Below are 17,302 nucleotides of genomic sequence, written 5' to 3' on the forward strand. Positions count from 1 at the left end.
GAGATTAGAGAATCCATGTTTATATAGACTGTAACTCCAGGAGTTTCTTCAGTTGAAATGCTTCTAGTTATGACTGATGTGGAGCTGAGCTTCCCAAGATCACACACAGGAGTAGAAGTGTTATTAGAACTATGGTTTCCGAGCACAGTTTACAACTATTGTACCTAATCGCTTTTGATCTCTCCAGTGTGGTTCCAATTGGCATGAGGCGAAGGGCATGATGGGTGTGGGGCTTCCTTTTTACCCTCCTACCTTCATTTGCTTGGTGCATGAAGATGCAAGGTTAATCAACATGTTATTTTCACATTTGAGCCAATTACTTTGTGAATATAAATAACAATAAAAGATACTTTCAGACTGTGTAAACATGCCTTCCTTTCTCCCTATTTCACTTCCAATATATATGATTGTGTATATTTATCGGAGCCTGCAGTTCGTAAACAACGAGCGATTTGTATAGGGTTGATTGAAAGTCCCCAAGGCTGTCCCTGTCCCCCCCAGAAACGTATTGTCTCCTACGCCCCTGCACTCCATGACACTCCACTTCACTCTACTCCATGCCACTCAACTGCACACCACTCTACATCACTTCAGAACACCACTCTACTCCACTTTATGACACTCCACGCCACTCTGCCTTACACCACTAACTTTTCGCCATGGAGACCAGCAGCTACGCTGGTGTGCAACAAGGCAAAAAGATATTGGCAAAGCCAACAGCTCTTCTGTAGGCGAGAACTATTGGCTTTACCAATGCTTGTTTCAAGTCTCCTACTTCCCTCTTCTGAAATCCTGGCATGGGCTCCTGCGTGCGTCAGCGACACAGGGCGCCAGTAATTGCATTACACACCTTTAGCATCTGGAAAGGTGAGATGCTTGTGCACTTCGTGGCACGCGGAAGTCGGCGCTATGTAGGTGCCCTGTTGTAGGCAAGGACGCTTCCCTTCCCACCATTGTCCGATATTCCCTTCCTCCTTTCGGGGTCATGTGGGGAGTCCTCACGTGACTCCAGGCAGTTCTAACTGCGGGAATCAAGGCACCACAGAACAACAGATTCTTCCCGGCTGCGACGAGCATGGGTCTACCCTGGCTGATCTCCCTGCTGCTCCTCGGACCCTGGCAGAGCCCGGGCTCGGCGGTGCCGCTGCAGGGCCAGTATTCCAGCCCAGTAGGTGAGTGCGAGCGCCCTCGTCCCATAATTGTGCCACTATCACAAACACTTAATGTAAGAGGGTCGGATTTGCAAGACAAGCTTTATTTGTGTGAGGAACCTAACACTTAGGCTCTGTAGCTGGCAGTGGCAAGGGTACTTTTGTTCTTCAGATCTTTGTGCCCAGTATATTGTATTGTGCAGTGCTTAATTTTAAAATGAAAGCGTGCCGGTACCCAGAGCTCTCCTCTGAAGCGCGCGGCTGCAGCAATTAAATGTGCGAGTACAGAATACCGAGGCAGCATAATCCTGAAGCCGTCTCGGGCCTCTTTAAACCATTTGCAGCCACTCTCTGCCCCTTGAGCTCCTGCAGCTTTCTGTTTTCTCCCTTTGTGAAGCTTTTTCATTTTTCTCTTCCTCCGTCTTTCCCATATGAGGTTTTTGCTCGCACTAGTGCTTGAGGCAGCAAAGTAAGTACCGGCCCTCAAAAATAAAGTGCCGGTGCCCGCACCGGAAACCACCGGCTCAAATTAAGTACTAGTATTGTGATTACGTTTATACAGCGCTTCAACTTCTGACAAGGCGTCGAAGCGCACTAACTGATTAGTAGAACGTTTCCCGTGGGTGAGTGTTTATTGAATTGCAGTAGGCCTTTACTCTTTATTTTTCGAAAGCATTACACGTCACGTGCGTGCTTTTAAAATATACGTGTAGTTTATAATATGAACGTAATACTAGTATTTAGAGAGTGGCCATTGAGAGTCAAAGCAGCAAGTTGCATGTGAGGGGCCTTTTAAAGAAGTTCAGATATTACAACGTTGTGGAAACCATGAGGAAACTTTGCAGAAAATGGCTGGATTTCGAAAGCAGAATTTCCAATATCATGTTTACATTACTGAAGAAGAGCCGACCTGAACTCATTTCTTTGCTAACCCTGCTGAACTGTTTTATCTTTCACTGCCACTGTGCTGGTAAGAAGGATTAGTTTCTTGTGACACTGTTAATACATGACAGAAAAGTTACAGCATTTCACAATATGTTCCGCATTCAGTAGCATGTAGTAAAATACAATCTTTGTTTTTAAGTCTGGCTTGACAGCACAACTGTCAGTGACCTTGTATGACCTGAATAAATAGCTTTCTGGAGTTCAGGACAGTGGGGCTTTCCCTCCGCGCACGTGTTGTTGGACTGAAGTATATATTTTAATTGGGCAGAAGCTGTGTGCTTCCACAAGAAAAGTGCTTATCCTCTAAGAGCTGCAATAATTTGTTTATCAAGTTGTGTGAGCCAGAGCCCTCTACCAAGTCTTGTCTTATAACAAGCCTTGACCTTTAGGTCAGATACATGCCACTGCAATGCTGTAATCCCAGATAATAAGATAATTATGGTGTCTGTTTTTCTATGGCAGCTGTACAGATGGGAGGAGGGCAAAACATTCCTACAGAATGTGCTACGTTCCCAGACACCTCTCCTCTTCCTATTCCATCATCAACTTCAGAGATACCACAACATGGCACTCAATGAAAAAATGTTGTTTTTTCTTTTCTAGTTCCTAGTTTTAAGATTTACGGTCTGGAGAGAATTTTATTAAGTGCCTTGTCTTCCAAAAGAGGATTAAATTATCCATTTACATTTATTATTTACATTTTTTTAAACTTACAATACAAATATATTTTTATTATCTTCAAATGTAATTTAGATGTATTACATTAATTTACTTACTGAATCTACTATAATTTTAAATGATCCTTCCCTGAATCCTAAAAAACCCTTACTGCCCCTTAACACTACTCTTCGCCAAGCCCTACAAACGGAAAACAGCCTAAATCATGACACCTAAACTACGGGGTGTGTTGTCCATGAAAGCGGAACACCGCTTTAGTGAACAACGACTCTGTTTTCCTCTGCCTTAACAATGCATGTTTTGAACAACAAACATGCATGGTTAAGGCAGAGAAAAACAGACTCAGGATCGGAAGAGGATGCGGTCAGGTAAGTGGGGCAGGGGTAGGGTTGGGGGCTAGTTTTAGGGGCAGGGGTAGTTTTAGTTTTTTAGGGGCGGGGTGGGGGGTCAGGGTAGTTATAGGTTTATGGGGTGGGGGTTGAGGTAGTTTTAGGGGTGGGGGTCAGGGTAGTTTAAGTTTTGGGGCAGGGTGGGGGTCAGGTAGTTTTAGGTTTTAGGGAGGGGGTGGGGGTAGTTTTAGGTTTTAGGGACGGGGTGAGGGGGTCACGGTAGTGCTAGGGACGGGGTGGGGGTCAGAGTTATTTTAGTTTTTAGGGACAGGGGTGGGTGGTTGGGGTAGTTTTAGGTTTTAGGGGTCGGGGTCACGGTCGTTTTAGGGGCAGGGTGGGGGGTCGGGCTACTTTTAGTTTTTAGGGGAAGGGGTGGGTGGTCGGGGTAGTTTTAGGGGCAGGTTTGGGTGGTCGGGGTAGTTTTAGGGGCGGGGTGGGTGGTCGGAGTAGTTTTAGGGGCGGGGTGGGGGGTCGGAGTAATTTTAGTTTTTAGGGGTGGGGGTCTGGGTAGTTTTAGGTTTTAGGGGCGTGGTGGGGGCCGTGGTAGTTTAAGGAGTGGGGGATCGGGCAAATTTTAGGTGCAGAGGTGGGGGGTTTGGGGTAGTTTTAGGGTTGTGGGGTGGGGGATTGGTGTAGTTTTAGGTTTTAGGGGCGGGGTGGGGGGTCGGGATAATTTTTGTTTTTAGGGGTGGGGGTCGGATAGTTTTAGTGTCAGGGAGGGGGCTAAGGGTAATTTTAGTTTTTAGGGGCGGGTGGGAGGGCCGGAGGTCGCATGTGGAACCATGCATGATCCTGCATGCAAAAATCATTGTTAAGGCATTCGTGGTAAAGGCATTAGTGGTAACAACGTGGTCATTGTTCCGACCGCATTGTTTAGGCATGCGTGGTTCCAGCATGCATTGTTCCGACCTATATTCCTACAAACTCATTGCTAATACCACCAGCCTTCCCAGGACACTAAACCCACCCCTTAGGTCCCTTTAACACTACCCTTCCCTGATGCCTAAACACCATTATTACCCAGTGATACTACCCTTTCCTGAACCCTATAAACACTAACTATTCCTTCATATTACCCATCCCTGAATCTTAAAGACTCTTACCACCCTTTAAAGCTACCAATCCCTGATTGACATTTCTATTTCTTAACACTACTCTTTCATGAACCCTACAAACCCATTGCTACCCTTAAAGGCTACATTCCTTAAACCCTGAAAACCCCTTACTATCCCTTAAAGATACTGTTCCTTAAACTCTAAAACTCTCTTTGTATGTGTGAGAAACTGAGTTGTTGGTTGAGGGGGCGTGGGCCAAATCTCAGGCAACAGCAACAGTCCTTTTTAGGATGAATCACAACAGTCACTAAATTAATCTGTGCTTAACCCGCTGGTAGCTTCGCACAAAAGCAGTCAGGCTTACCTTAGAGACAATGTGTAAAGTATTTATGAATCACTCAAGCAATAATAAAGTGAAAACACCCCATAAGAAAAATCCCACCCTAATTTAGAAAAATAGTAAAATTTAATGAATTATTTGACACCAAAACCACAAAAATCTAATCAGTAGAATCAGAGTTATAAAATGTCAAAGGTTTTAGTGAAACCTTGTGCCTAAAAGATCAAAGCGCCAACCCCGGACATCTAGTCTTGCAAGACTGGGGCAAAGTCAAAAGTATAGCACACAGCTCAATTCACTGCAGTGCTCCTCAGGCATACGGTGGTCGTTGACTTTGGTCTGCACATGGCCAACAGCCTGCTTGATCCTGCAGCCGTCTCCTCATACATCTCAGCGAGAGTCTACTTGACAAGATTCCCCATTAGACCTCGCTCGCTCCAACGCTCTCCTCTTTCTCACAAGCCACACTAGTTTTGGCAAGCAGGCAGGTACTGGAGATTCAGGCTCCATAGCAGGAGGTCTTGAATACCCTGGGTGATGTCCCCTCACCCAGCAGGGAGACTAGCCGGCCTTGGCTCCCGCAACCTGGTCACTGGCAGAAGTCTTGCAGAGCTTCCCCTCCTCACAAACCCGTCTGGTTGCTTTGCAGATGACAATTTTTGGGGTCTCAAGCTTACGTTCTTATAATCCATGTTAGATCTATCAGCGTTAGAGTGGTCTTCCACAAAATGTTTTTCCTCACTTCTCCATTTTTGCTGATCTTTTTTGCTGGCCTTTGGACTCTGTGCATCTTACCACTGCTAACCGCGCTAAAGTATGTGTGCTCACTCTCTAAAACATGGTAAAGTTGGCTAACACTCAATTGGCACATTTAATTCACTTGCAAGTCCCTAGTAAAGTAGTATTCCATGTACCCAGGACCTGTAAATTAAATGGTACTAGTGAGCCTGCAGCACTGATTGTGTCACTCACTTAAGCAGCCTCAGGGATGTCTCAAGGATGCCAGTGCCTCCTGTGTGCACAGTTTTAAACTGCCATTTCGACCAGGAAGAATAAACCTCTTGCCAGGCCTAAACCTTCCTTTTAAGACACATATGTCACCCTTGGGTAGGCCCTAAACAGCCCACAGGGCAGGATGCAGTGTATTTAAATAGTTGGACATGAACGTCTAATGTTTACATGTCCTGGCAGTGAAAAACCCTTATATCTGTTAATAAGTACTGTAAGGCCTACCTCTCCCAGAGGATAACATTGGTTTACCTTATTAAATTTAATAAGTGCTAACTTTCAATTAGGAGCTAGTAGGAATGACAAGTATGGTGTCTAAGGAATTTGTAATTTGAAATTCTCTTTAATTGTAATTTCAGCTTTTAAGTCACAATTATGAAAATGCTACTTTCAAAAGTTGCCATTTTCTTGTCCTAAACATTTGGTGCCTGTAACCTGGGTCACACGACTATGTGTAGCTGGCAGTTAATCTTGGTGTATTGCTTCCAGACAGTGACCCAAAGGGGTAAGAGGTATTGGCAGGATGGGCCACGTCTGACTCGATTAGGGGAAGAGCTGTCACCTACCAATCTTGCACATGACAAAGCCACTGACTGAGCACACTCACAAAGGGTTTGAAACTAGTTCTTCGTGACCGCAGACAAGCTGGGGCCAGGGCAGGGAGACAGAAAACTTCAAGCACCTATGGGAGTGGAATCCCCCAGAACCTTCTTCTTCAAAGTGGACACCAGGTATAAATATTGGACCCTCAGACCCAACTCTTCAATGCACCTGTGGACCCGTGGAAGTCTCAGAAGGACTGCTATGCTGCTCTGCAGGCGGACTGCTACTTTGTTGTCCTGCTGCCTGAGTGGAAGGACTGGAACTGCATCTTGATCCCAGGATGATCAGAGTGACTCCAAAGGCTAGTTGGCTGGCCTCTTGTTTGGAGTCCCAGCGATAGAAAGGGCTGCAACCTCCTTGAATCCAGCACCTGGACTCTGTCTGCTGTGAGTCCTATCCTCCCCCACTGGTGCCACCCCAGTCCTGGATGCTTGGAAATGGGCCTGAAGGTGCTTTGCCAGGCCAGCTATGGTCCTGTAGGCAGAACTGACACAGCACAATGCATCTCCTCGCAGCTCTGCTTCAGAACCACTGCTGTGTGACACATCCTTGACAGAGTAGTTTGCATCACAGCCCGCAGCTTCTTTGCAATCGATAGTGCGCAAAGCATCTTCGATGAAGAATTTCTCCTCATAAGCCCCTCGTCAACAGCCTCCTCGACGATGGGGCAGGACTCTGTATTGCAACCTTGAAGCTCCTCAGAATCGGCTCTACACAACGCATCTTTGATGCTGGATCTCAACGCTCCGCAACTAGTATTTAAGGTACTTTTTTCAGTGCGTCTAACTTGGTCCCTGTATCCGGCCACTGGAGTCGTCCTAAACTTGTGACTTTGTTCCAGTCTAGCGCGACCAGAGAGCAACACTAGGTGCATTGTGCTTTAAGGCACTAGTTTTATTTAAAACTTTGAAATGACATATCTCTGGTTCAACTGATTAGTTTGGTGTTGTTTTGGTCTCAAATACTTTATTAAGTCTTACTCTATTGACGGGGGCGTGGCCAGGGACCGATGGAGCTACACGCGTAGTGCGGCGCTCTGGGACCACAATCCAGGCCCGAAGCTTAAATCCTGCCATAATAACGTCCGGAGGTCTCAAAAATTGAAGAGAAGTGATCGGAGAATACACAGCACGAGTAGAGACCGCGGCGATACACTTTGGGGCAGAGTTTACCCGGAAAACTCCCCCCCGACAACTTTGCGGCTACCGTGACCCAATATGGCGGCCGCAACAGAGCAGTGAACCCGTTGCAGCCGCGGCTCGCGGCCGAGAGGATACAAGGGTCTTGTGGAGGTGAGGGCCCCCACACCATTCATTGGGGGGCACGAGAGGCTCAGACACCTTCGCCACAAACGGCGAGAGCAACAGTACGAAGCGGAACATTAACGAATGCGGCATAGTGTGGCGCCCTTGTGCCACAATCTAAGCCCAAAGTTTAAATCCTGCCATAGTGACAACCAGAGGTCTTGGGGATTGAAGAGAAGTGATCGGAGAATACACAGCACAAATAGGAACCGTGGCGCCCCACCCTGGAGCAGAGATCGCCCAGATAACTCCCTCCGAAAACTTTGCGGCTGCCGCAACCCAAAATGGCAACCGCAACAGAACAGTGAGCTTGCGGCGGCTGCGGCCCTCGGCTGAGAGGACACGAAGGTCTTGTGGAGGTGAGGACGAAGCGGAACATCAGCGAATGCGACGTAGTGCGGCGCCCTCAGGCCACAATCCAGGCCCGAAGCTTAAATCCTGCCATAATAACGTCCGGAGGTCTCAAAAATTGAAGAGAAGTGATCGGAGAATACACAGCACGAGTGGAGACCGCGGCGATACACTTTGGGGCAGAGTTTACCCGGAAAACTCCCCCCCGACAACTTCGCGGCTACCGTGACCCAATATGGCGGCCGCAACAGAGCAGTGAACCCGTTGCAGCCGCGGCTCACGGCCGAGAGAATACAAGGGTCTCGTGGAGGTGAGGGCCCCCACACCATTCATTGGGGGGCACGAGAGGCTCAGACACCTTCGCCACAAACGGCGAGAGCAACAGTACGAAGCGGAACATTAACGAATGCGGCATAGTGTGGCGCCCTTGTGCCACAATCTAAGCCCAAAGTTTAAATCCTGCCATAGTGACAACCAGAGGTCTTGGGGATTGAAGAGAAGTGATCGGAGAATACACAGCACAAATAGGAACCGCAGCGCCCCACCCTGGAGCAGAGATCGCCCGGATAACTCCCCCCGAAAACTTTGCGGCTGCCGCAACCCAAAATGGCAACCGCAACAGAACAGTGAGCTTGCGGCGGCTGCGGCCCTCGGCTGAGAGGACACGAAGGTCTTGTGGAGGTGAGGACGAAGCGGAACATCAGCGAATGCGACGTAGGGCGGCGCCCTCAGGCCACAATCCAGGCCCGAAGCTTAAATCCTGCCATAATAACGACCGGAGGTCTTAAAAATTGTAGGGAAGCGATCGGAGAATATACAGCACGAGTAGGAACCGTGGCGCTCCATTTTGGGGCAGAGATTGCCTGAAAAACTCTCCCTGACAATTTCGCGGCTACCGCGACATAAAATGGCGGCCGCGACAGAGCAGGGAACCAGCTACAGCCGCGGCCCTCGGCTGAGAGGATACGAAGGTCCTGTGGAGGTGAGATCTCCCACACCATCCATTGAAGAGCGCAAAGGACTCAGCCACTTTTGCCACTAACGACGAGAGCAACAGTACGAAGTGGAACATCAGCGAATACAGCGTAGTGCAGAGCCCTCGGGCCACAATCCAGGCAGGTCTCAAAAATTGAAGAGAAGCGTCTGGGACCTGTTACAATGGTAAAACCAAAAAAACAAGACAAATCGCCAGTGGGGGACTCCTCGCACACTGAGAATCCACCCCCAACGCCCGCCAGAGAATCGCAAACGGGGCACAAACAACAAGAAACAACTCTGGACACTGTACTGCTGGCCATTAAAGATTCTCGGGAAGCGCTTGAGCGTAAAATCGATAACCTCACCGCAGATCTTTCCCTTTTGCGAGACGACCACCGTAAATTAAAGGAAACAGTGGGTTTGCACGAGACTACGCTGACATGGGTATTAGCGGCGCACAAAACCTCGTCCTCAGAAATTAAAGACCTGACCACCCGGCTGAAAACATTGGAGGCAAGGGCGGAGGATGCAGAAAACCGAGCCCGACGGAACAACATCAGATTGGTGGGGGCTCCGGAGAGGGGCAGAGGCCTCCGCAGCTAATACAGAAGTATTCCTAGAACAGTGGATCAGAGACACAATAGCATCAGAGGGCTTCTCACCATTTTTTGCGGTGGAACGAGCCCACAGGATCCCTGGTGGACCACCCCCACCAGGAGACAGGCCACGGCCAATAATCGCTAGATTACTCCACCACAAAGATAGAGACTACGTACTGTCACAATCCCGCCAGCTAGGAGAGATTTAATTGGATGGCCAAAAGGTTATGATATTCCCAGACTTTACGAGAGAAACACAGGCGCAAAGGGCATCCTACATTGTAGTAAAACGAGCCATGCGGGAGCATGGTATAAAATATGCCATGCTCTTTCCGGCAAAACTCCGAGTGGAATACGATAACCGAACCCATTTTTTTCTCACACCTCAGCTGGCGATGGAATGGCTTGAATCGCTGAACATCCACTGCAGAGCAACTCGCGACCGGACATTCCGAAACCCCGGGAAGAAACGTAGCAGATCCCGGAAGAAGACCACAGAAGCGGCTCCATCGAAACGTCAGTCACAACAGGAGATGCGTGATGCGGTGGAAACAGCAGCAGCATTAAGCGGAGGAGACTTCCATACACACCGGACCCCAGATACTGCATCAGACGTTGACTCAAACTGCGAACATTCCTCAATATCCTCTCAGGACACTCACGCCGGCTTGCCTTTGATCACCCCAGGAACGGCGGACGAGATTATTTGACCTCGCTAAAAGAACGAGTTGGCAAGTGAGCGGACAATTGTGGGGGAACCTCAATCTGTTTAGGGACATTGATAGGACCCAACCGTAAATATAGAGCGATAGGAACCTAGATATCATTTCTTATCCGGCACATTACACATGATCGGGCCTGGGGAAGGGTCCGGGACGCTGTCTCTTGGTCTCTGGCACGCTTCCCTCCAATAGGTTGATAATTAAGATTACAATAGTTGTAATGGTTTGGACGGGGAGAGTTGTAGGTACCGGTCCTGGGGAGAGGGAGTTACAAAGGGGGTTTGATTTTGGTTGTGTTGTTTTCAGGGTTTATCAGGCACATCTATCTCGCAGCCCAAACGGTTCACACCTTAGATTACGAAACTCAATAGGTTTGTCCAGTAGTAGTAGTAGTAGAGCGGTGTTAGCGGACCGCCTCTACACCCCTCCTTAAATTATGACCACAGAATATAAGATAATCACATGGAATGTCAGGGGCCTAAATAACATGTCCAAGAGGTACAAGGTTCACAGCTTTCTTAAACGAAGGGGAGTGCACATAGCTATCTTACAAGAAACTCACTTGTTGGAGCAGGAGATCAAGGCCTTGAAAAAGCGCTGGAGGGGACAAATATTCGCCACTACTCACTCAGCGTTTGCGAGGGGAGTGTTGATATGGATCAGACCAGGCGTCCCATTACAGGTTCTTCATACCTTGATCAACACTGAGGGGAGATACGTAGTGATTTCTGGTAGATTGGACGGGAGAGAGGTAACTCTTGCGGGACTATACGCCCCAAATCACGAACAGGGAAGATTCCTAGACAGATTATCACTGATCATGAGCACACTTCTCACTAGCACTACATTAATAGGAGGAGACTTTAATTGCGTAATGGATACTGCAATGGATAGATCGCACCCACCATTGTCACAATCCGTAACCCATAAAACAGCACTGCACTTCCAACAGTGGCAAAAACACTGGCAATTAACGGATTGTTAGCGCAAACTTAATCCCCCCAATAGAGAATACTCTTACTATTCAGCAGTTCACGACCTGCATGTACGACTGGACACCTTTTTGGCGTCTCCAGAGGTGCAATCTGTGGTGACGAAGTCCGAGTATCTTGGCCGCACCATCTCAGATCATAATCCCTTATTGATTTCTTTGGCCTGGTGCGGCGAGAGACCTTTGATTCCCACTTGGCGTCTGAGAGCAGAATCACTTGAAGACAAAGCTTTTAGAGCCCAACTGGGCACGCAGATTACGGAATTCTTCGAGAATAATGCTGGAACTGCCTCATCCAGATCTGTAGAATGGGAATCCTTTAAAACAGTGATCAGGGGATATTGTATTAGCACAACTGTGGGAGTACGGAAGGTGCTAGAGATAGAATTAACCGATCTCGAGAACTCCCTAAGGGATCTCGAACGTAAGCACCCAACACAACCCGACCTCTCAACACAACTAGAAGAAACAAGGGCTAGAATAATAGAAACTAACACTAGATTGTCTTGTTTCGACTACAAACAATTCTTGCAGAAGCAACATACAGAGGGCGACAGAGCAGGTGCCCTACTGGCCTGGCTGGCCAAACCGCCCCAACATCAAACCATAGTGGTGGAGTTAGAGACCACCCCGGGTATTAAAGTATATGGACAGAAGGAGATTAATGCCACCTTTCTTAAATATTACTCAGAGCTATATGCCCCTCCCACCGAAGTACTCAGTGACGCTCAATTACAAGATCTGGGGAACCTCAACCTCCCGGCATTGAAAGGGGAAGATAGAATAGCCCTGGCAACTCCCATATCGCTTACAGAAATAAAGACTGCAATCCAGAGTATGGCAAGGGGCAAGGTACCGGGAGCAGATGGTCTCCCTTTGGAGTTCTACCTTACGTATCAGGACTCATTAACCTCCCAGCTCAGCATTTTATATGCAGAGGCACGGAATAACAACAGCTTACCTCCTTCCACTACAGAGGCCATAATGATTCCCCTTCTGAAACCCACCAAACCCCCCACAGAAGTTCGATCATACCGCCCACTATCAATGTTGAACTTAGATTATAAAATATTAAGCAGAGTATTAGCTAACAGACTTCTACCATACATGTCCTCATTAATCCATCAGGACCAATCGGGATTCATCCCAAAGCGAAGCACTGCCCAAAATATCGGTCGATTGATTTCACTCCTTCATGCCCTGCCCTCTGACGCAAATAGAGCAGTAATCATCTCGATAGATGTCGAGAAGGCTTTTGATAGCCTACGATGGGACTACCTAGAACGAGTGATGCTGCAGCTAGGACTAGGAGAAGGGTTTGTCAAATGAACGAGGCTTCTCTACACAAACCCCACAGCGAGAGTACGCACTGGCCGTACAATATCCCCTTCCTTTGCCATAGGTAGGGGTACAAAACAGGGCTGCCCGCTATCACCTTTGCTTTTTGCGTTGGCAGTTGAGCCTCTCGCCCAATCAGCTAGGTCCCAGAGGTTCTACGAAGGCATTACAATCAATGTTTGGACGCATCATATTGCTCTCTATGCGAATGACATGTTACTCTTCCTCCGGAACGCAGAGACCGATCTACCAGGAGCAATAACAATGTTAGACAACTTTGGAGCTGCATCTGGGCTCCGGATAAACTGTGGGAAGTCGTCCATTTTCCCAGCTACTAGGGGTATCGAAGAACCAATGGACAATCAGGGTCTCCCGTGGTCCCCGTCCACATTCAAATATTTAGGGGTCAATATCTATCACTCTGCTGAGGATTTACTAAAGGGGAACATTCAGAGCACGATTAGGAGTATCAAAAACAGCATGATATTCTGGCAGACACTTCCGCTAGCGGTCACTTGGAGAATTGCACTGATTAAGATGATAGTATTACCCAGAATGTTATGTTATTTCGCAACCATCCCACTCATTATACCGAGGGTGGTATTTAAAACAATTTCGTCCTTGATTACAGGATTTATATGGGGAACCAACAGACAAAGGATAGCATTGCGCACCCTCCAGAGAACAACAGCGGAGGGTGGTTTGGCTGTTCCTGACTTTGAATTATACTATTGGGCGAGCCAACTCCAATGGCTGGCGCAATTCATCAGCGCACCCCCATTGGGGGAAGCACTGAGAGCCCCTCTCCACTGTTCCCGTGATAGAATTCTGGGCATTCTACTAAACCCCAAGAAACAGAATAAACCACTTCCGTTAGAATGGGAAGCATCACGTCACTGCTGGGAACAATACCTAAAACGAACACATACCAGAACACCGTACTCACCAGAAGCCCCCCTGATCTGTATAGGAACCATCACAGGAAACCATGTGATAAGGGGTATCACTCAATTCATGGCACTTCAGATCGACACTATAGGGGCTCTATATAATAATGGGAAACTGTGCACTTATGAAGAACTGCAGGAAAGGTTCCAGATACCACCAGGGCTGTTCCTAACTTTTAACACAATTGCTAGGACTCTTCGTAGACAATGGGGCACAGGACTAGAAGAACCCCCCAGACATAATACCTGTGACCAAATATGCACTATAGGAGACCAAGGGAAGTTGATATCAGGGATATATACATCTCTACTAACCAGCATATGTCTTCCCTTAAATAAACTTAGGACCAAATGGCAGGGGGAATTAGATGTTACAATAGATGACACACAGTGGACCAGAATAACCACACACATATATACAGTTTCCAGAAATGCCAGGTTTAAATTAATAAACACATATGTTTATCACAGAGCTTACTTAACCCCCTATATGATATCAAAGATTTATGGTGTAGAAAATGCCAGCTGCCCCCGATGTGCAGAACTAGCAGTAGAGTTGCTGCACATGCTCTGGAGTTGCCCACTAATCGGGGACTACTGGACGGGGATATTTGAGGCACTCTCCACTTGCACGGGCAGAACATTATCCCGATCAGCCATGGTGGCGGTTTTGGGAGATTTCCCTCGCCCCAGCAAGCATAAAATCACAAACCGATTCATAGACCTGGCTCTGATATTAGCAAGGAGAGAAATAACCTCACACTGGAAAGATCCGAAGGGGCCACAGATAAATCATTGGAGAAATGCATTAATCAAATGGGCGGAAACTGAGGGGACAGTATTATTAAGGGAAACACTCAGGGGCCTAGGAACTAGAGACCATGCTCAGCATTGGAACACTATACTGGACAATTTTAGAACACCTGACACTTCTAACTCTGATGCAGAGGCAAATTTATCAGAGTCAGATCATGTATAGTTGACCAAGATATTCCTGTTGAAGATCGTACAAGAGACCAAATAAGTAACTCATTTGTGAACCGTACAAACACCTCTGTATAATTGATGGGAAGTGCGAAAGGGGAGAGGGAGGGGGAGGGGGGGACACAAAAAGATGGGAAGTTATTTTGTTCTGTATGCTTTTACATGCAATTATAAAGCAATAAAAGAGATCTTAAAAAAAAAAAGTCTTACTCTATTGACATTGGGAGGGGGAACACTTGAAAAGTTTCCAGACTCTACAAACGGAATTCTCAGTCCACCATTCACAATTTTTCTGATACCTTCAGCTATGGCATGCATGTTCAGGGCAGCGAGAAGCTGCTAGTGAACCCCCCTGAATTCAGTCCTTTGGAGGCTCCGACATTTATGGATCCACTGATCAAGGCTGATATCTCTCAAATCTATAAAGAGTTGGTCAACCACTCACCATGCACACTGGCGTCTTTGAGGGAGAGATGGGGGGGTCTGTTGGAAGAAAAAGAGTGGCTGAAGCTGTGTATGGTATCGCATACCCTGGTCATCTCAGACAGATTATGCGTGGTCCGACTGAATTATGTGTTATTGTGTGTAATCATGCCATGAGCGGATCCAATCCTGAGGCGATCCTCCGAGACCGTGGTGGAAAGTAGTTGGACAAGAGGTTGATTCTGTCATGTGAGCCTTTTTAGTGAACAATCTGTACCTGTTTTTTGTGCTCCTGGATAGTGAACAGCCTCAACGTTAAGGTACTCCAGTCTTCCTAGTCCTAAAGAGGCCTTTCAACTCTTTTGGGCCGAAACGTGTCGGCAGTACAAGCTGGAGGAGTTGTTTGCAAAATAAACTTTGGAATACTACGGACTTGAAAAACATGGGTAGGGCATAGTTGCCCATGCCTTTGATTTTGATTACTGTCTCCGCGTGGAATGCACGCTGAACAGATTGTGCAGTCACTACTTTGAGAATTAAATAAAGAAGGAAGGAGACATTCTGTAATGATTTTGACTTAGTTATGGTAATTATGTTTATTGAGGGTGATGAGTTTCATGATAATTTTTTTATGTTTGTAGTTGCAGTTTTGCTTCTGGGATTTTGACAATTAATTGAGACATAATACAGACAACTCCATGTAACTATTTGATTAAAGGTTGTGCAATAATTTAGTCTAAGGTCCCACTTTCAAAATTAATGAATTCACTGTGGCAAAAGTGTACTTATATAATTAATCCCCACATCATACCATTTTGTCTTTAACAGTATTTTCAGCCCAAATATTGCGTGGTCATTTGGGCATACCCTTATTTGGTTTTTCAAGGGTGTGACTCTTAAGGCTCCCCCAAAGTTGAGCTGCTTAGCCCCGTGGATGACCTGGGGGGCCAGGGGGAGACAGTACCTTGGTGGGCTTGGGTTCGTTAGTAGCTAAGAGAGACATAGCCAAATATTGGAAGTCATGAGAGACTCCACCACTGAGGGAATGGAGTCGCGGTATGGACCGTTCTATAGAATTGGAGGAATGTATTTACATTACTCGTGAATGCCCTAAGAAACATCAGAAGATATGGGGGAAATGGTGGGCATACAATGGACTGTGCACTTCAGCTACTCACATTTAAGAAGGTGGGATGGATTGGGAGCAGTGTAATAAAGGTGCAATTATTGTGTCCCCCTCCACGGGCAATACTGTTTGTTATTGCTCTGTGCCTTATATTAAAAAAATCTTACATTCTTGTTCTGAATTGGTGCAGGATTTTTTTGTTTAGTCTGTTCTCTTTATTACTGTTTGAAGTGCTGCATACATACTTTATACATTAACTCTAAGTTAAGCCTGACTGCTTGTGCCAAGCTACCAGAGGATTGAGCACAGGTTAATTTGATGTTTGCTTGTGTCTCACCCTGACAGAGACTGTGGTTGCAGCTTGAGTTGGGTTTCCTCCTCTCAACCAGTTACCCAGTTTCCAACATTGGTGATCAGTAGTGAAATTTGGACGTGTGTTTGTGCAGTGCCATACATTGATTTTGTGTCACACTAAAATCCCAAATAAATAACTATAAATAATTTGATACCAATTCAGATATTTTAAACTCTACTTGATTGGCGCGTTTGCTTTTTCCAAATCTACTTTCTATTACTACCTGACTGTCTGTGACCATACCTGCAGTAATGGTATTTGAGCTGGCCAACCTGGATAGGTATACTCTGGTTAAGTTCAAGGATCTGTAAGGAAAGGAAACCCCCAACCAAGAAGGCACCAAGATGTTGGAGCTTCATAAACCTCTGAGGGCATGGGCGGAAGTTCACCATTTGCGGACATCAACAGAGGATGGAAATGAGTTGGAAGATATGGAGGAGCACATGCCAGGTTTGGATGCAAACCCTTTGATGCAGCACTCAGGGGAAGGGGATGACTCATCTACTGAATTGGAACTCCCTGCCAGAGCGGAGACCAGTGTGTCTCCAGAAGGCTTGTCCTCAGCAGAGTTGGCAGACAGGAGGGCAGAGAGGGAGTTCAGGCTGCAGATGGCCAAGCTCAAAATGGAAAAAAGAATGCTGACACAGAGAGAGCTTTGACTGAAAAGAAACAGGCTATGAAGGAAAGGTAAGTGGCCCATGAGCTAACTCTCAGAGAGCTGGACATGGGATCTAGGCAAGCAGAGTCCAGCAATAATGGTGGCAGCATACCCACAGTGCCCTCTAGAGACAAGGGGGTCCACATTCCTAACGCTCTGGTGCCTAATTTTGCTGTGGGGATGACATCAACTAGTGGTTTGAAGCCTATGAGGTTGCCGTCTTTATCCTCATCAAGGATCCTATGCATCTTCTGTGCAGTCTGTGTAGGCACATGCCAATTGAAGGAATGTGTGCTGCACTTGCCCTGGAGAAGGGGGATAGGCTGAGGTAGCACCAACACGGGGGACCACAACCAT

At 47.0% G+C, this 17,302-nt stretch overlaps 1 protein-coding gene across 2 annotated transcripts in view; it reads left to right on the top strand.

Moving 5' to 3' along the window:
* The first annotated feature begins 940 nt into the window (after nt 1-940).
* The window catches only part of SMPDL3A (sphingomyelin phosphodiesterase acid like 3A), a 137,113-nt gene continuing 120,751 nt past the window's right edge, over nt 941-17,302 (top strand). For both annotated transcript variants that reach the window (XM_069235409.1, XM_069235410.1), the window contains exon 1: nt 941-1,172. In XM_069235409.1, coding sequence (XP_069091510.1) covers nt 1,076-1,172 — 97 coding nt within the window. In that variant the 5' untranslated portion in view covers nt 941-1,075. The remainder of the gene's footprint in view (nt 1,173-17,302) is intronic.

Source organism: Pleurodeles waltl, chromosome 5 (assembly GCF_031143425.1).
Source record: "Pleurodeles waltl isolate 20211129_DDA chromosome 5, aPleWal1.hap1.20221129, whole genome shotgun sequence".
Classification (NCBI taxonomy): Eukaryota; Metazoa; Chordata; class Amphibia; order Caudata; family Salamandridae; genus Pleurodeles; species Pleurodeles waltl.